The sequence below is a fragment of the Schistocerca americana genome, chromosome 8 (genome assembly GCF_021461395.2).
Source record: "Schistocerca americana isolate TAMUIC-IGC-003095 chromosome 8, iqSchAmer2.1, whole genome shotgun sequence".
Lineage (NCBI taxonomy): Eukaryota > Metazoa > Arthropoda > Insecta > Orthoptera > Acrididae > Schistocerca > Schistocerca americana.
In genome coordinates, this window is record NC_060126.1 from 214,956,236 (window position 1) to 214,976,699 (window position 20,464).

The window sequence follows — 20,464 nt, forward strand, 5'->3', positions numbered from 1 at the left end:
GTGGTTCCGTGATAATATTACAAACTTCCATGGAATGATGGAGAAGGATAATGTAACCATTAGAAATAGGGAAAAATCGTCCGGAAACGACCAAGCCGAAAGTTATGAGCGAAAATCGTTCTGATATCTCTGACAGTATAGTACAGAGTTATTATAATTAAACTTCCGCTAATTGAGCCAGTGTAGACGGAGAACTATTTACCGTATGGGTACCCTACTTTATATGAACTATGTTCAGGCTGTGAGCTGCAGGATTTTGTTTATTAGTTGTGTTAGTATCATGATTTGCCGTTGAGCGCTGATACTGGGACGGCGATGTGGGTTTGAAACACAAGCATCAATGTCCATTATATTCACCGATAGTCAACATGGGTCACGATAAGGTGAACAGGGCTTTACTCGTATAGCTATTTTATCAAAACAACAGCAATAGCGCTTCTAGTCTCTTAGAGTATCGACACGTTAAAGGAATACGGAGAGGTCCCCTTTCAGCATAGGGGTTGAAGAAACATGATTCGGAAGTTCGACTTGGGAACTGCTCCTGTGAGGCCGAAGGCCAATTGCGCCACATATTGCTGAAGTAGTTACTGTTGCCGTGGGTGAGAAATCTGGATGCAACGTGCGCTCTTTGAGCAGTGCAGGACCTGTGTCACGATAGCTGAACATTCCACGGTTCGCCGTTCGAAAAGTGCTGCGAGCAATTGTGACCTGGTATCTAGGCTGTCGTCACAAATGGTTCAAATGGCTCTGAGCACTATGCGACTTAACTTCTGAGGTCATCAGTCGCCGAGAACTTAGAACTAATTAAACCTAAGTAACCTAAGGACATCACACACATCCATGCCCGAGGCAGGATTCGAACCTGCGACCGTAGCGGTCGCTCGGCTACAGACTGTAGCGCCTAGAACCGCACGGCCACTGCGCCCGAAGCTGTCGTCACATTGAGCAACGTTTGCAACATGGAACGTAGACATGGTACGCAATTAACAGATGTTACCCTCTCATGCGGAAATTGAAATGTGTTACTTCCAATGGTTTATTTCTCTTCCACAAATCCTTACAAATGTTCGCACGAAGTTTTATTGCCTTTTCCGTGGGGGCCCTCTCGAGTAGCGAAAGTTTAATTACAACCAAGCTATAAACGTATCGGTACTGTTGTTAGCAAGACTGTAGGGTAGGGGACATTCAGAGGTGCTAGTACTCAGCAAAACAAGAAAAAATGTCTAGTAAACATTAGCTCTAAAATGCATATCTTAATAGCTATAAGCGTTTGTACACTTTCCCTGCAGTGAGATACGTCTCTTCTACTGAACAAGCGCCCATAGCTCTTAATTGTTTTGGTCCGTCCTACGACCTCTGAAAGTTACCTATTCTACACCCTTAGAAATAACAGTACAGTTACATGTGTCACAACGTTTTTCGCTTATAATTTACGACTCGGTCGTTTCCGGACCAGGGTATCTTAACCGCAGACTGGTACATCTATCCCTCTCTGTCATCCCTGAAACTCTGTAACATCATCACGGAATCACCCAGTACACAGCTGATGTCGTGGATAACGCCAGAAACTGCATGAGACTGTTTGCAGATGATGCTGTTGTCTGCTGGAAGTTAGCATACTCTGAAGACAATAGCGAACTGCACGAAGAGCTGCAGAGTTAAAATGAGTTGTCCAGGAATTGGCAGCGGACCATAATAGTGAATAAATGTAATATATGGCACATAAATATGCGAAGAAATCCGCAACAGAACGATTACACTATTGGCGACAAATCACTCGAAACAGTAAATACTTATAAACTATCTAGTAAGGACCTCGGGTGGTGTGACCACATAAAAGATACAGCAGGAAAAGCAGATATCAGGCTGGATTCATAGGAAGTTTCTTAATGAAATGTAATTCATCCACTAAAGAAATGGCTCAGAAAACATTATATATGTATGGAGAAGATGGAAGAGGGCCACCCCGTAGGATAGTCAATAGTCATGCTCCTTCTTAAGATAAAAAATTTCAAACTTTTGTAAAAAGGGAGAAAGGTAAGTGGTAATTCAGAGATTTATTTGATGACTCGGTACTCGTTCCTCCTGAGACAGACGGCTGGAGACGCCCAGTTGAATGTGTTGTCCAGTTATTTACTTCAGATTTCTTAGGAAGAAGGATTAGGGTTCAAGGATCCGTCGACAAGGAGGTCATTAGAGACGGGGCACAACTGAAGTCTCTTAGGAGCGTCCGTTACAGTCACACGTGTTTTTGGAGACCGTCGGTAAAGCATACGAACCTAGTGTGCTCAGCTCTTCCTAATCTTGTTCGTACCATCACCCTCTCCCTCCCTCCTTCTCACTCGTAAATTAAGAAGTGTTCCCTCCATGAAGTTATGTTAAAGCAGAAGCAGCGGCTTACATGTCCTCAAAACTCAGACGACAAACAACTACCCTTTCTAGGTGTGCTGGTCACGAGGGCTGGTGAAAACCTGCAATACAAAGTGTATCGAAAACCGACACACGTGTACCGATACCTACATAAACTATCAAATCACCACCCGAGCCAGAAAAGTGGCATGATTCAGATGCTAGTAACTCAAGCAATACGAATATGTAAGCCACAACACGTCAGACACGGGATGCAACACCTGTGAAGTGTTCTGAGGAGCAATGGGTACCCCACCAGTTGCATAAGAAGTGGCACTCAGCGAAGAGTCACCTAGGAAAAGGAAACGTCGGGTGCGGCCTTCCTGTCTCACATTCGCAACGTTACGGGCAGAATCGGCCCTATATTTCGTAAACACGGCGTAAAGGCTATTCATAAATCAACATAGGACATCAAAGAGTGTCTTAGATCGACAAAGGAGAAAAGAGACCCACTTGCAATGTCAGGAATATATCACATACCATGCACATGCGGAGAAGCCTATGTTGGAATGACTGGATGATCAATCAACACCAGGATCACCGAACATAGGCGGCACTGCAGCTTGGGGCAGGTGGAGAAATCGACCGTGGCGGAGGACACTCGCCGGACAGAGTGGCTGAGCGGTTCTAGGTGCTTCAGTCTGGAACCGCGCGACCGCTACGGTCGCAGGCTCGGATCCTGCCTTGGGCATGGATGTGTGTGATGTCCTTAGGTTAGTTACGTTCAAGTGGTTCTAAGTTCTAGGGGACTGATGACCTCAGATGTTAACTCCCATAGTGCCGAGCCATTTCATCCATTTTTGGAGGACACTCTGTGTGAGACAGACCACCTAATAAAAATCATCGACGCGGAATTTCTTACTGGAGGGAAAAGTTGTCACGCCCGCTTGTTCACAGAATCTATAGAAAAATGGTAACAGCTTAAACAAGAAATAAGAAAGTCCCTTGTGTTGCAGCGAACGGCTGTTGCAGGTAGAAACGGAAAACTGCAGCTGAAATGACCACGGAAAAACCCTTGGACGTTGGCGCGCCATGTACATATAATCTGCGGCCGTGAGCTCGACTCCAGTTCACCACCAGCGATAGAGGGTGAAGCTTTGATTCTGCTAGCCGCTTGTGGTGGTGAAACGTCAGACAGACCATCAAACTAACATCAGCCGAAGAACCCGAGTCAGAAGCCAACAGTCAGTCTGTGAACAAGTGGACACGAAATACTTAACAATTTTGTAAATAGAGTTTAGTCTGCTGTCGGAGGCCGGATCCTCCGCGCAGTTAGAGGCGGCACAGCCTCTGCCAAACAGTCGCCCTAATCACAGCCGTAGTTTTTCCATCAGAACAACGATTACAGAGCAGCAGCTGCAAAAGAACAGATGACGGTTTGCGTGTCGTTATACCGCTGCGTGATCTTTACTTATAAATGGCATGTAAATTTTGTTACTCCTATCTTCATTCTGTGGCTGTACTGAAGTATTAATCAGTTTTACCCCCACGGATATAGTATATTTCACACCAGTTTGATGCTTATTACATGGCACCTTTGTACATTCTTCCAGTCCCTCCATCATCGGCGGAGCTAGTTCCTGTATACTGTAAACCTACACTACTGTGATGTGTTCGTTTCATGTACATCCCGGCTACGATAATGTATTCACTATTCTCTTCATTGCAGATTCCCCACATTTCTATTTTCTTATTCAGTATAGGCCTACTCCTACTTTTGTCCCTATGCAAAGTCATAAAATTACCGTAGGCTACCGTAGACTTCCATGTGTAACTGTAGATACGGTAGTTTTCATAATAGCCTTGACAGTTATGATCATAACTGCGTTACCTGTGCGTTAGGTGTGTTGCAGATGTATCACGTGTACCTCATTTCGATCGCTTTGGTTGCTTATGCGATCAGTGTCTTACTATATTCCCCTAGATACCGGAGTCTAGGAACTGTGTGAGGATATATAAAGGGCCGCGTTACCTATGGAACATTCTTGCTCTACATACTTGTCGTCCTGGCTGTTATTAAAAAATAAACAGTATTTATACCGAAGTAAAATTTTCAATGTTGTATTCAGGTTTTATTCGAAAATTGTTGATTTTAACGAGAAACAGACGGATGTTGTAGCAATAATAATAATTAAAAAAAAACAATACAGATTTATTACATAGCGCTAGGAAACGCAACTCCCACCGAAGAAAGGTAAAATTAAAAACACTACAAAACATATCAAACATTGTTTCAATATTTCGGTGAGCTCATACAGAACATGCTTCTACTTTTTATAAACAACGTCCGCACTTATCAATAACAGGAAATTCTTGCCTTCATCACGATGAACACGTTCCATTGAGTAAAAAATAACAACAATGATTAAACAGATTTTTTTAATATTTCTGCTTGTAAAGTGCACTCGCACCAAAAATAATTACTTTGGTTACACAAAAATATATAAGTTACGCGATCATCTAATTTTTATTACTTATAAAACGCAGTGTATGTTTTGTAAGGCTACAAAATACACAAATGACTAACAATGAAACTGTGCAGTTCTCATTACGTGAAAAAAAAACAAAAAACAGAGAGAACCCAGGTCTTTGGGTTTTTCATGATACCACGATCGTACACTCACGATCGCGGTATTACGAAAAGTCCGAGGAGCCGCAAGGGGGCCAAAAAGTTCCGAAGGTGGCTTGTAGATAAGCCGAACCGGTTAATAAAGAAACATTATTGCGATCTCGACTGTTCATTTTTAAATAAAGTTACGTTTGTTTCCCTAGCAATGCTCCCGGTAATCCTATCACTCACTACGTGATTTATGTACTGTACCAGCTCTACCCTTGTCTGATTGTGTACTGTACTGAACTGACCAGAAGTTCCGTTCTTGCTGCAGATGCAGTTTACTAATTCCCACAAAACGCAGCGTCTACCTATGCATTTCCCTTCTTGAATTCTCTTGTCGAGATATGTTACTTGGCAGTGACACATCATGGGAAAGTTACTTTCGTTCTTAAGTTTTGATTTACAGTGTACTTGGCTGGGACTGAACTACGTGTATCCGTGTACGGAAGTGAAACGTGGACGAGAAACAGTTCATACACGAAGTGTACAGAAGCTTTTGAAATGTGGTGGTACAGTAGAATGCTGAAGGTTAGATGGGTGGATGGAACAATTAATGAGAAGATTCTGAACAGAACTGGGCAGAAAATAAAATTATGGCTCTACTAAACGATAGGACACATCCTGAGGCCTCAAGGAATAGTCTGTTTGGCGATGGATGAAATTTGCGTTTTATAAGTAATAAAAATTAGCTGATAGCCTAACCTACGCGCTTTTATGTACCCCAAGTAATTACTTTTGATGTAAGGACAGCTTATATGCACAGAAACAAGAAAAATATATATAATGATTGTTATTTTGTACTCAATATTCTTCATCATTATCAAAGGTAAGAGTTTCGTGTTATTATTGATAAATGCGAAATAACAAAACAAAAATGAATTACAGAAACATGTTTTATATAAGTTCGGCGAAGTACTGAAGCGACGTTTGATATACTTTCGTTTTGCGTTTTTTCTTATTTTGCCTATAGTTGGAGAAATTGCGTTTCCTAGCGCTATATGATAAATATGCATCGTTTTGTTTATTTTCTCTGCAACATCACTCTTTTTCACATTCAAAATCAACAGTTTTCGAATAAAACCTGAATTAATCATTGAAAATCTTAGTTTTGCTATAAATACTGATTATTCTAAGTAACAGAGAGGAGGTTAACTATGTCCCATAGGTTACCTCACCCTTTTACACCCTCACTCTGTTTCCAGAAAATTCAGTGCTTTTAGCTTCTTGGGAAATGTAGTAAGACACTGATCGCGTATGTACGAGGGTTATTCGGAAAGTAAAGAACGAACGGTAGCGAAATAGAAAATACAGTGAAAATCTGATGAAGCTTTGTAGAGATGCGTTGGGCACTGTGTCTAGTACGCCCATCGATCGCATCATGTCGATCTTTTCAGTTCTGAGCTCACAGTGAGAACGTAAAGATGGTTAGAAATCAGCGTCTCCCGCCAAGTAAGAGGGCCTGGCGAAAGATTTCACCTGAAGCTATGCAATCCACATAACTGTCATGCGGTTCGTTCTACACGACAATCCTCGGCCGCACTCTGCAGGGGCAATGAAGATGCTCCTGCAGCGTTTTCGATGGGAAGTGTTTGTTCACCCACAATACAGACCGTGACTGGCTACCCCTGAGGTTCATCTCTGCTCAAATGAACCGCTGGCTTTGGAGACAACATTCTGACACAGACAACGAGCTGCAGTACAGAGTAGAAAATTGCCGAAAAGCACTGGCGGCTGTTTTGTATAACGAGGGAACTGAAAAGTTGGTACAACGCTACGACAGGTGTCTGAGCGGCGACTGTGTAGAGAAGTGGCTAACCGTTGCAAATAAAACAGTTTTGATTTTCACTGTGGTTTCCATTTCGCGACCTATCGTTCCTTACTTTCCGAATAGCCATCGTAAAAAAAAGCGATCTTTATGAGGTAGCGCCCAATAGGTGTGCCACACACCTAAGGTACAGGTAATACTAGTACGACCTTAGCTGATCAAAGCTGCTAGGAAAACTATCTTCGTGTACTCTTACTTATGGTAGTCTACGGTTGCCTGTAGTAGTTTTGTAGAGATGAAGAGGGTTGCACAGGATATCCTAGCGTGGGTTGCCGCCTCAAACCAGATTTCGGACTGAAGACCACAACAGCAGCGACGACAACATACGAAGTGATTCGGATCATATGCTAATAATAGCGAGCTGTACACCAGTGGTGCTGGGAACTGTGTCCCGAGTCCTATCCCAGGCGCGGCCTGATATTCCACAAGTGCGCATCTTGCTTACGAGGTGGCAGAACGAAAGCGTGTCAGAGGCTTTTAGTCCGATAACTGTTTGCAAAGCAAACGGGCCTACTTTAGGAGACGCTGCGATTTGAGGGCGTGCTGTGGTAACCTGGAAGCAGGAGCTGGTCGCAAAGGCGAGGCGGCGTCGTCGTACCGCCAGGGGCGACGGTTCCGCTGCGCTGCGCTGGCAGCCCAACTCAGGTGCGGCCCGGAGCGCTGCCAATTCCGAGAGCGAAAGGAGTTTTCGTAAGAGGCGCTGGCGCGGTATAGCGCGGTACTTGGCCCGCCACAGAGCTCTCGGTAACGGCAGGTCTCTTCTGATACTCGTAGCTGGGAGCCGTGGGGCTCGGTGTTTACAGCGTTCTGCTCTGACAAGGGAGAGGCCGTCTCTGGAGAGTTACAGTTATATTTGCACGATATGCCAAAGCGGACACTGTAAACTAGACTGTCACTGTTGCGTAGTATTGTAGAACACGATACACACAACTTGTTTGCAACACAGTACACACGTACATTTCATTTTCTTAATTTATCTTTTAATCTTTGCACTGTCTTTTAATTTTTTGCACTGATATTTCCCTATTTTGATTATCTATCTGTAATCTATCTTTCATTTACTCAGCAAAATGAGAAAGTAATAATGTAAATCAGTAATAAGCGTACCTGATATAATACTTTGTTAACGACTCTTAACTGATGGAATTTTCATAAAAAGACGTCAGTTTTGTAAGAGACGTTTTTCCTGGAAGGATGAACATATTAATTAGTTTTTTCATGTGTGGGTCTACAGCCTAGGCGTTATTTCTCTATGTTCAAATCATTTTAGACGTTTACCGCAGGCTGTCAAATTCTCTATACAACATAACCTCTTCTGCGTCATATACGAGGGTGTGCTGAAAAGTACTGCCTCCGAATTTATTATTTGAAAACTCTTAAAGTTGTTTAAATAAAACAGACGTTATTACGTCAAAAAGGAATTACAGACAATGGCTGCGAGGAGACATTAATTTCAATAAATGTGGAAAGCTGAAAATTTTTGCAGCATAAGTATTCGAACCCGGGTCTCCTGTTTACTAGGCAGATGCTCTGACCACTATGCTATCCGGACACAGTGGTCAACACAACTGGACGGACTGCCCTAACACTCCACCCGACAGATCCAAATTCCGAACTTATCCACACACTACTAATGTAGTGCTCCTTGCCCATTATCCTCATTTCGGCAATTCCCGTAAGAGTTCGAGCCTGGTGTTCGTCAGCGCTCAAGAGAGGATTGGTCGTCCTCGTCTGAATTATATGTACTGTACGTAAGGTGATAGTATCTAATATCTTTATGCGCGAATGGCAAAGCCCTTAACAGGTAACAAAAATGTTCATTGGTAAACAAGTAAAAGATTGCATTGGAGAATTTTTTTCATGTGTGAGTTTTGTTTTTGAAAGAAAAGCAATCTTGCTCAGAACCTTTGATTGTACATTATGTTGGTTAACACTGTGAAGTAAATAGTGGTAAATAATATGTTGTGAAATTAACTGAGTTATAATAATCTAATTATGCCATATGCTGTATCAAATAAAAATGTAAGTTTATTGTTATGAAGTTATACAGAAGAGCGCGGCGATGAGCGTGTGTGTCAGTTCATAACAGCTTTTAGTTTGTACACTTGCTGTTTATCGTACTGTGTTATAACGGCGCAGACTGAATAAGAATTTATATGTAAATCTGAAATGATGACTGGAAAGAAGTGTTAACTATATCACCTGTGGTAAATAAGTGAATGGACTCGACAATTGTGACTTAGGTCATTTATATCAAATAACAACCCTCGACGTGTATATCCAGTATACAAGTTAAATATATTTTCTTGGTGTTCTAACTTTATCCATTTCATCGCTGACATGTGGTATGTTTTGGGGTCTATTGCCAACAAAATCACCTATCAAATAATATGATTATTTATAATTTTTCAGATGTCAGCAACTTTGCACAATAGACCGAATATTTATGTTAGAGCACCTATATAACAAGATGAGCCGATTACAAAATCGCTTCAAACTTCGTACTCGGGAGTAAAATCGTGCAAATCTCCTTCCAGGCGTCCACATTTAGGCACACTCAGTCCAGAACGTTCCTCTGAAACGAAACTGATGTCATTCCCCATCTTTCAGCTTTCCCACACAGCGCTCTGTCCCTCAAACCCTCGCAGTCCGTGGGACGTTAATTCATATTACTCCTATTGTATCTACAATCCCAGAGACATTGCGCATAAACTATACGCGCTTGTATAGCGGCGTCACAACTGAAGGAGCCCTCTGTCACTATCACCACGATGAAAGCCGATTGTAGTCGAGCGGTCTAAGGCACTGCAGTCATGAACTGTGCGGCTGGCCCCGGCGGAGGTTCGAGTCCTCCCTCGGGCATGGTTGTGTGTGTTTGTCCTTAGGATAATTTAGGTTAAGTAGCGTAGGAGCTTGGGGACTGATGACCTTAGCAGTTAAGTCCCGTAAGATTTCATACACATTTGATTTTGAAAGCCTCTTGAAACGCTCACAAAGCTAGAAGTGTTTTACACCACAAAACGTGTCCTCTGCGTCAGTAAAATAGAGTGTTGTTGCACGTCTGTGCAGCAAGATATCACTTGAAGGTTGAGAAGACGTTACGAAACTAGAAATGAATTGCATGACACGTAGCTGAAAGCCATCCAACTAGTTTAGGAGAACAGGCTGCGCTGGTTATTTTTCCTAGACGACGCTGTCTGTTTCATCTACGTCTCTGAGAATTACCGTTGGCAATCTGCCACTAGACTGCCTCTAAGATGCCGTCCCACAGAATTCTGCTTTCTCAAAAGGGCTTCAGTTCGTGTTCATTCGTAGCGATGTGTGTCCGTGGGTATGATTACCTAAAGAAATACCTACATCTCATGTATAAATCAATTAGAGAAACTAGAAATTGTAATCCGTCAGCATCTGCGACGTCTTCCAGCCAAAAAATGAACTAAAATTTATTTCCGTACACACACGTGTGCACCGTAATTACCAGCGCTAGTTCGGTGAATTCTGAAGAACTGAAAAGTGGAACCTTAAGTATTCTGCTGTAATAAACAAATATTTTAGTTTAGAATTCAAATTTCTGGTTATGAAGCCGCACGTGACGAAATTATCCCCCAGTAGTTAAACAACGATTTACGATTATATGTACCGGGATTTCAGCAGTTAAGTGAGGAGGATATAGTGAAAAAAGGGTTCGGTAGAGGAAGAAAGCGAAAATGAAGCGGTCAAGAAACAAGTTATCGAAGCGTAGAAATACGTTGAGCTGTTACAAGACTATGCGCAACAAAATTCGATCGCCTACACCAGTTTTGACTCACAGGAAAAAGAGAATCGCTGTCAGGAAAAAGAAATGAATGGAAGGGAGAGAGAGTTAGTGAACTGAAAGCAAGTAATTTTGTAAATAGTTACTAGCATTCAGCGAATAACGCGTAACTAATGCAATGAGCTTTCAAATGTAACTGATAGGAAGTTTTGTTAATATAGTAAATACCAGTTTCCGATAAAAGCATACGTATTTTCCAGTTATCTGCACAGCCTCGAGTCCGCATTAACCAGGAAAATTGGTAACTTGCTTGATTTGAGCTCGTAAAGCGCAGCGAAGTCACGAGTCCAAAATTTTTCATCCCCAGATGTGAAAAAAAAGCATATTCATCGGCACCACACCCTGTTTTTCCATGTAAGCACAAGAACCACTAAGTTTTGTCGATCGTTAAAGCGTGATGGGCATTTTAATTTCGTTATTGGACCAGGTAGAGACGTTAGCCTTTTCGCTGTTGTCATTCAGTAAGGAAGAACAATAACAGACAGAAACAACACTGTACATTCCACTACACAACCCATAGGCTATAGCCAAGATGTTTCTCCATATCAGTTTTTCTTCCACGAGTGGTTGTTTAGTGAGATATGCAGGAGAACTTCTGTGGAACTTGGAAAGTAGGAAACAGATGGCGGCACAATTTTATAAAGTATATTTTTATTGTCTGGGGTGAGCGTGAGTGCTGTAATCGTTAGATTGGTTTACATTTTCCAACACAGTCACAATTAGGTTTTTAGGTAACTGGTTACGAGCATCTGAAACTGCGAGCCTCTGTCCCATGTGCTGCACAATGGTACTGCATGTTCCTGTGGAGCACATGAATCTGTGGATCCATAACTGCGATTGAATCGTAAAATACAAATAACTGACGAAACTGAATCCGTGAAAGTTTATCGTTAACCGTACGCGGACAGCACAGTCGATAAGAGCATTGCACCGAAAGGCAAGCACCAGGGTTCGAATTTAATCTAACAGGACTTTCTGAACTGCTCACACTCCATAACAGAGTAAAGCTGCAGTTACACCTGTGTGCCTTGCGTCTAATCGCCGTGCGTTTGTGCTTGCTCCACACGTAAGCAGCGGCACGCGTGTAGGTGAAAGCATTTTTATCCGCTTGTTAATTGTCCATTAACACCTAGAGGGAAGCACGCATGCTATTCCGGTATGCAGCTACAGGTTAAATGCACCCGTGTGGCTGGCCAGTGATCAGTGAGTTTGTTCATCAAAGCAAGCCAGCCATGCTGCTCCAGCGAAGCTGTAACATTAACATGCCCTCTAAAGGCAGGTTGTTGTTGGTTGTTTGTTTGGGGAAGGAGACCAGACAGCGTGGTCATCGGTCTCATCGGATTAGGGAAGGAAGTCGGCCGTGCCCTTTCAGAGGAACCATTCCGGCATTTGCCTGGAGTGATTTAGGGAAATCACGGAAAACCTAAATCAGGATGGCCGGACGCGGGATTGGACCGTCGCCCTCCCGAATGCGAGACCAGTGTCTAACCACTGCGCCACCTCGCTCGGTCTAAAGGCAGGCTGATTAAACTTGCACAGGAGTAAACGCATCTTAGCAGAGTTATTTCGGAAACCTGTGTCCACACCCTTTACAAGGTACACTGATCAGCCAAAACATTGTGACTACAGTCCACGGCGACGCTGGATGACGCCTGGTGGCGTTGCAGCAACGTGACGCGGTAAGTGGAGCAGTATAACACCCCAACGACCCCCTTAAAGTCAGTTACGACAGAGTATCATAATATGAAATAGGGAAGAGTTATCTTGGCAAATACGACATCTTTGCCGATAAGCTAACACCAAGAAGTTTTGATAACAACAACATTATACATCACTGTTTTTGTTATGAAAAGAGGAGGAAGAAACCTCAGATTTAATTAATGGGCAAATATCCACGTGATAATTGCAATTAATATCTTGAAAGCTAAATCCAAGGTGATTTCAGTCAGAGATAACTTTTATGTGGAAGAGGGTTGTAAGCGCAACGAAGAAATTCAATGCGCCTACAATATTCTTTCACAGAAGAAGTCGCTTGCTGGCTCTCGTCCAGTAGAGACGTGCGAGAACAATTCTTGTCTTAGTTATTGAGAGTACGGAACGCGACGAGTTTGTATTGCGTTCAGAAGTGTTTGTTGCGTGACGTGATTCACGAACTTCGGAAACTGATTTTCTAATCAGAGACCGGAACTGATGAACGCGTTTAACCGTGCATAACGGGTTAATTGAACTTTATTGACGAAACTAGTGAATATTGGACTTGACTTTCAAATAGTTGGAACTAAAAGAAGAGTGCGTAGAATATCAAAGGACTACACTCCATTAATCTCGAGTAGGACACAATTACACGACTTCACGAAGATAATACAATTACTCTGAAGAGTCAAGTTGTCGTAATTGTCAAGAAACTTAATTTCAATAGAACTGACTTTACCAACCAACTGCGTGTGCGTGTGGTGCGAAAGTTATAAAGTATTTAGTGACCAAGGAACAATAAACTGTTCGTTCCAAGTGAAATATCAAGCGTGGACTACATTATTAAGTGATTTAATCAACGATAGTTATCCAACGACTGTTCAGCAGAGACAATTTAATCTTAATATCAAAATACCTACTTCATTAATTGAAAAGAGAACTTTTGAACATTTTTTTAACATTACGGTGTAGGTTCACTCAGACGTGATCTAAGAGTATCTGTGGATTTCGCTTCATACAGGTTCAACAACTCCATAGTAACGAGTCAACAACGTACGAGAAGACTGATAATTACAATGTTTCCTCGCAATTGGTGGTGTGTACGATGCAGATGAGATAAAACAACTACTGCATATCCGGGCAATGAATCATTCAATTTTAAATCAGAAGAAGCATCCATCGTACGAGTTCGCATTTCTGTCTCCCTTTCACCAACGGGGACCTACGTCATCGCGCATCGTGTCTCGACTCCACTGCGAGAGCTGTGGCAGTAGCAGCTCTACGGCGTCGACAATATCAGCACGCGGTTGGAGTGCGGGGACGCTACACAGAAGGCACGGACGGGGTACCACCCTAACGAAGATATGCAAATGCGGAAATCCATTGATATAAGTGACACTGACAAAGGGGAATTATTATGAGGCAGAGCCTGTGAACGAATGCAAACAGCGAGGCTGGTCGAATGTTCGCGTGCTACTTTCGTGAGCATCTACGGAAAGAGGTAGAAGGACAGCGAAACTACCAGTAGGCGCTTTGTGGTTAAACATCCAAGACCCTTTACACGAGTTCGGAGGCTTGTTTGCTCTCTAAAGTAGGAGAGACGGTGATCTGTAGCATTTCTGCCGAAAGAGCAGAGTGCTGGTGCACGCACAAGTATTCAAAAAATGGCCATATGTGTGTGAAATCTTATGGGACTTAACTGCTAAGGTCATCAGTCCCTAAGCTTACACACTACTTAACCTACATCATCCTAAGGACAAACACACACACACCCATGCCCGAGGGAGGACTCGAACCTCCGGCGGGACCAGCCGCACAGACCATGACTGCACAAGTGTTCGGAGCAGACTGTCCATCGTACATCGTTGAACATGGAGCTCCGAAACACCACGTGCTCACATGTTACCTAACGATATCGTCAATTGCGATTGCAGTGGGGAAGGGACCGCCGGGATTCTATCAATGGAAACGTGTCGGCTCATCGGCTGAATCGCAGTTTTGCTACACTATGTCGATGCTCGTCTCCACAAACCCCGTCATCAAGATGAACGGCGGCTCAAAACATAGAGCGCGCCACGGCCACAGGCTGGTGGGAACAGTTTGTACTATGGGAGACATTATCTTGCGCTTGCATGAGACCCGTGGCGGTACTCGAAGACACTAACAGCTACGAACCACCTGCATCCCTTCATGCTTGATGGCTTCTTCAACGGCGATGTCATCGTTCATTAGTAGAACTGTCCGTGTCCCGTAGCCAGAACTGTGCTACAGTTGGTTCAGGAGCGTTATAGTGAACTCACGTTGACGTCCCGGCAACCAGATTCGCCTGATGCGAATCCTATGGAATCCATCTAGGTCGCTATCGGCCACCATCACTGTGTATGCAGATCAATGGCCCATTATTTATACGAATTACATGGCCTGTCGTAGACATCTAATTCCACAAACCTACCAAAAAACTCTCCTACCAACAAATTCCCTGATCCGTGATAGGCATGATCAGTGACGTATTTCGTTCCAAAGATGGACAACCTATTAAGCAGGCGTTCGTAATGTTTTGGCCCATCAGTGAAATTTCTGAGGAGGGTTTGGCAAGCGGAGAGGTTGAGTGGCGGCGTTTCTGCCGTCCGTAGAGCGTCTTCAGGAGCACTTACCGACAGCGGAGATGGAGTAGTTGGCCGGTGGACGCAGTACGTTGCGCGCCCAGGCGGAACGCACTACCTCTAGCGCGCATGCGCCGGCAGACACGAGCAGCACGCCCGGTGACACGTAGCCCTGGAACTGTAGCTGTCGCATCGCCTCCAGCAGCGACGCGTTCCAAAAGCACTTCAGGTTTGCCTCCAGGAAACCCTGCAACAATCACCCGACAACTAAGCACAACCGATGCTGGCAAACTCGCATCAACAAACTTCATACAGCTGAAATTCATAACCTCTCGACGAACGCTCATTGTATTCGTGACAACTGCTATTCCATTGGAAAAAATTTTAATTATTTCCTTGACCAAAAACGAATTTATGGAATTCTTTCTTTGTCTGTTTGCAGTCACATATCTGCATTACTGATATACACTGCTTTCCCGCTGACGAATTAAATAAAAAAGAAAGAAAGATGGCCCATCCATCTCCACTTTTTTCAACGTGATTCGTCATTAGAGTCTCTATAGAGATCTATGCCAAACGTGAATTTCAGAGTTTGTACGTGACTTTGTGGAGATGGAGACTAGGAAGTTCATACTTGGTACGAGTTAAATACTGTCGGAATTCCAAAATTAACGCCAATCTCCGAAGCTTTTTCATAGCGAAGCGCAGCATTACAAAAATTCGCGGCCGTGTAAAATATTTTGGTAATCAACAAAAGGAAAAAAATTTCAGTGAATTCCTTAGTTTTCAAGATATGAAGTGTTACATTTGATGGTGTTTCCCGGAAAGGAAAATTACTCCTTTTAAGAAGAAAGTTAACATGGCTCTGGCCCTAATTAAAATAAAGGGAACATTTTTGACAAGCGTAGACATACTATAGAGGTCTATATCACAGGCGAATGTCATTTTTTACGTGATTTTTGTATGACATAGGGACTTTAAAGCGACATTATATTGCTGTGCAGAACGAAGTGCACTGGCGGCTGCCTAAGGGTATTGCTTGCGACAGCGTCGCAATTTTGGAACTTAATGTAGCATCCCAACTAATTTAAATGGGACTATAAAAACTCAAAGTCTCTGCTACTGCACGCCTCTGCTCGGTCCCACTGACCACTGGAAAACAGTGTGTTGTTGTTGCTGTTGTTCTCGTTGTGGAGGTGGTGGTGGTTTTCAGTCCTAAGACTGGTTTCATGCAGCTCTCTATGCTACTCTAAACTGCTGAAGCCTCTTCATCACTTAACAACTACTGCAACCTACATTTGTTTCAACCTGCTTATTCGTTTCTTGGTCTCTCTCCTCCCCCCCCCCATCCTCCTCCCCCAAAACCCCTCCAATACTAAACTGATCATTCCTTGTGATGCCTCAGAATGCATCCCATCAATTGATCCCATCTTTTAGTCAAGTTATGCCACAAATTTCTTTTCTAAACAATTTCAATCAGTACCTTCTCATTAGTTACACGAGCTACCAATCTGATCTTCAGCCTTCTCCAGTAGCAGAAGATTTCAAAAGCTTCTACTCTCTTCTTGTCTGAACTTTTTATAATTCACGTTTCACTTATATACAGGCCTAAACTCCAGACAAATACCTTCATAAAAGAATTTATAACACTTAATATTCATCAATTTGATTTGCAGCTCCTTGTATCCAATAATTATAACACTTAAATTTATACTCAATGTTAACAAATTTATCGTCTTCAGAAGCGCTTTTCTTACAACTGCCAGTCTACATTTTATATCTCCTCTACTTCGAGTGTCAAATTTTTTACCGCCCAAGCAACAAAATTCACCTACTACTGTTACTATCACATTTCCTAATCTAATTTCCTCGGCATCACCTGGTTTAATGTGACTACATTGCATTACTCTTGTTTTATTTTTGCTGATGTTCATCTTACATCCTCCTTTCAAGACGCCTTATATTCTGTTTAATTGCTGTTGCAAGTCATTTGCTGTCTCTGGCAGAATTACAATGTCATCGGCAAACATCAGAGTTTTTATTTCTTATCCCCGCACTTTAATTTGTTTTTCGATTTTTTCTTAGATTTACTTTATTGCTTGCTCAGTATACAGCCTCAATAACGTAGGGAACGGGCTGCAACCTTGTATCACCGCCTTCACAGCCGGCGCTTCCCATGACCTTCGGCTCTTGTATCTGCCATCTGGTTTCTGTACAACTCGTAAATAACATTTCCCTGCCTGTATTTTACCGCTGATATTCTCTGAATTCCAAAGCGGATAATCCAGTCAACATAACCGAGGGAGGTGGCGCAGTGGTTAGCACACTGGACTCGCATTCGCGAGGACGACCGTTCAAACACGCGTCCGGCACTTCTGATTTAGATTTTCCGTGATTTTTCTATATCGCTTGAGGCAAATACCGGGATGGTTCCTTTGAAAGGGCACGGCCGATTTCTTTTCCATCCTTCCCAAATCCGACCTTGTGCTCCGTCTCTAATGACCTCGCTTTCGACGGGACGTTAAACACTAACTTTCTCCTCCTCCAGTCAACGCAGTCAAAAGCTTTATCTAAGCCTGCAAATGCTATGAACGAAGGTTTGCGTCTATTTGGCTTGTCTTCTAAGGCGTAGGTTGAATATTGCCTCGCGTGTTCGTACATTTCTCTGGAACCCTTCTACCACTTTTTCCATACTTTGGCCAACGATTCGTGTCAATATTTTGCAACTACGCAGAGTGTAGGACAGGACTACCAGGTGACAGTGTGCACACTTACCAGACGTGTAAACAGGAAAACGGAACGGTCATCTCTCATTTAGTGTATGTCTGTAAGCACAGACATTATCCACTAGCTAGGATACATTGTACCTCGGGCATTCTCGTGCTCTTTTCACAGTGTGCAATGCAATCACGGGAAGGCATCGTGTTAATCCATCGTCCTATCAACAAACGTCACGGTTCTAAAACAAAACATAAGAACAAATGGTGCATAAATATGCCAGTTGGTTTTACGCACGCGTTAGGTACCTAAATACCTGTCACGCCGATGGTGACAAATATGTCTCTCAATAATCAAAGGATAATTTTGAAGCATGTAAGTATACCTTGAACAACCAGTTCAGTACCAAATTTTTCACATAACAATGTTCGCCTATGTAGCAAGGAGCAGAGTTAGTAAATAACAATTTTAAATTAGAAAATGAAAGAAATTCGAAACATGTTTATCATTGGTGATGAGAAACGATAAAGTTAATGTCCGGCACAAGAGCACAGCACATTGACAAACTCGAGTAACTGCGAAGATTTTCGTCATCAATACTAAATCGAAACCTTGATTTATTCATTTCCATAATGGAAAAAAATAAGACCTATTGCTTCATCAACGGAACAGAGAAAGCAACAAAGTCGTAGCCTTATTTATTTACTGCCTGCGGGCTGTGCACATCGCCGAACATAACACTTATATCTCGTGTCAGTGTTTGTTTAGAAAGGTACATTTCTTGAAACTTGCTAACATTCGTGGGACAGAAAAAGTCATCGGCCTCAAGGAGACAGTCTTTTACACACTCTCCTTCGGAAAACGGTTTATCAGCTCTTACTGTTCTTAAAGTAATTTTGAAACTCTGCTCGCTGTGCAGATATACTGTCATTGTTATACTGGAAAACTGAAAACAGTACTTTTTACAGTAAAACAGAAACGAACGTAACACAAGAAACGAAGAGTTCAAGAGTATGTAAATACAAAATCTGCAACCAGTAATTTTTTTGAATTGTTATTTATTATTCCATGAACCGGTTTTCGAACCTTTCCAGGTTCATGTTCAGATGTTTTTTTGGAAGTTACATCACTATTTCTAGCATAATTCTGTGTGCTGGCTCTGTGACAAAAGGATGGAACACGCTTTACTGTATCGCCATGACTATTGTTTATCTGTCGATATGGAGGCAAATATAGTTTTTTACTTACTGCAATAGTATGGGCGGCTTTTTTCGTTAGTGTCTGTCTGTCTGCTTCCATTTTGATGGCCAGCTGGTACATTATTTCACACACTTTTACACAATCTCTATTTATTTACATTGTGACACTGAAACTTTGCCAGCACCCAGCATGTCCTATACAGTTGTTGCTTGTAGCAAAGATCTTAACAAAAAGATATGGCACAGGGCTACTTTGTTCAGAGATGTAATTGTTCTTGTTTACATGCATTTAAGTCGATATAAGGGCAAATATTTGAATCAGACTGGCACAAAATAAAATAAATAAATGAATTACTACAAGAACAAACTTCAAGTGATCTAATGACTTGTTTCTATTCGTATATTAACGTGTAATAGTCAGCATATGAGCAAATATTTTAATCGAGATTGGCATTAACATGTATGCTCAGGAACAGAATAATACAAAGTTACCATATTTGCAATGAGATACAGCTGTTTCTATGACCATGACCTTTATATTTAAATTTAAAACAAAGCAAACCTTGAAATGAACTCTTGACTTATTTCTGTTCTTGCAGTAACGTGATCTGGAATATTCGTAAGAGTAGAGTCTGTTTATTTTAGCTAAAGGTAATATGTACAAAAGTTACAGTGTTTGTAATGGACTAAAGCTGTTTGTATGACCGGACACTTTATATTTAAAACCGAGAACAAAAGTTCGAATGAACTGCCGCGCGGGATTAGCTGAGCGGTCTACGGCGCTGCAGACATGGACTGTGCGGCTGACCCAGCGGAGGTTGCACTTAGGATAATTTAGATGAAGTAGTGTGTAAGCTTAGGGACTGATGACTTTAGTAGTTAAGTCCCATAAGATTTCACACACACACACACACACACACACACACACACACACACACACACACACCGAATGAATTGTTCTTACATGAATGATATCTGAAATCTTAGTAAAGGCAGATTCTGTTTGTTTCAGCTAGAGCTAATATGTATAAAAGTACTCGTTTATATTAACCGTAGAGGGCTTCACCATTTAGAATAGTACAGGTTTTATTCTGTGGTAGGATATTTACATTGACACCAGTGTAATTAGGATGTAAGGGGAGGGATAGGGGGATGGGCTGAGTAGGGGCTGTGGTTGGCGAGGGGGTGTAGGGGTGGTTGATTGGTTACTTGTTTTGAACTAGTAAGTCTTCGAAATTCTAAAGGAAAACTTTTTTTCTCAGTTCAGTTTGGGCGGATTTGTCCAACACAATCATTCTGCAAACAACATAGAACAAAATCTCCAAATACTGCATTTTGCTCACAAAGGCAAGATACTTGATCTTCTTGAAGAAACTGAAATATTAGTCTACACAAAAACAGCAGCTGACTACTTGTATGTATTGTATTGTATTGTATGTTACCCGGGGGCGTGGAGTCTACCCGGGGGCGTAGAAGGGACGGAGAGACTCCACAACCCCACGACGACTACCGCAGTCCACTTCACCCTTCCGCCGCCTCATACCGAACCACTCTGGTGTACCCCCACAGGGAACGTCTCGCACCAGACGA

General features: G+C 42.4%; 1 protein-coding gene across 1 annotated transcript in view; it reads right to left on the bottom strand.

Annotated features, from left to right (window-relative positions):
• LOC124545065 (probable serine/threonine-protein kinase nek3) overlaps positions 1-20,464 on the bottom strand; it is a 349,235-nt gene that overhangs the window by 274,726 nt on the left and 54,045 nt on the right. The window contains exon 2 of the mRNA XM_047123863.1: positions 15,009-15,204. Within this exon, the coding sequence (XP_046979819.1) occupies positions 15,009-15,204 (196 nt within the window). The remainder of the gene's footprint in view (positions 1-15,008; positions 15,205-20,464) is intronic.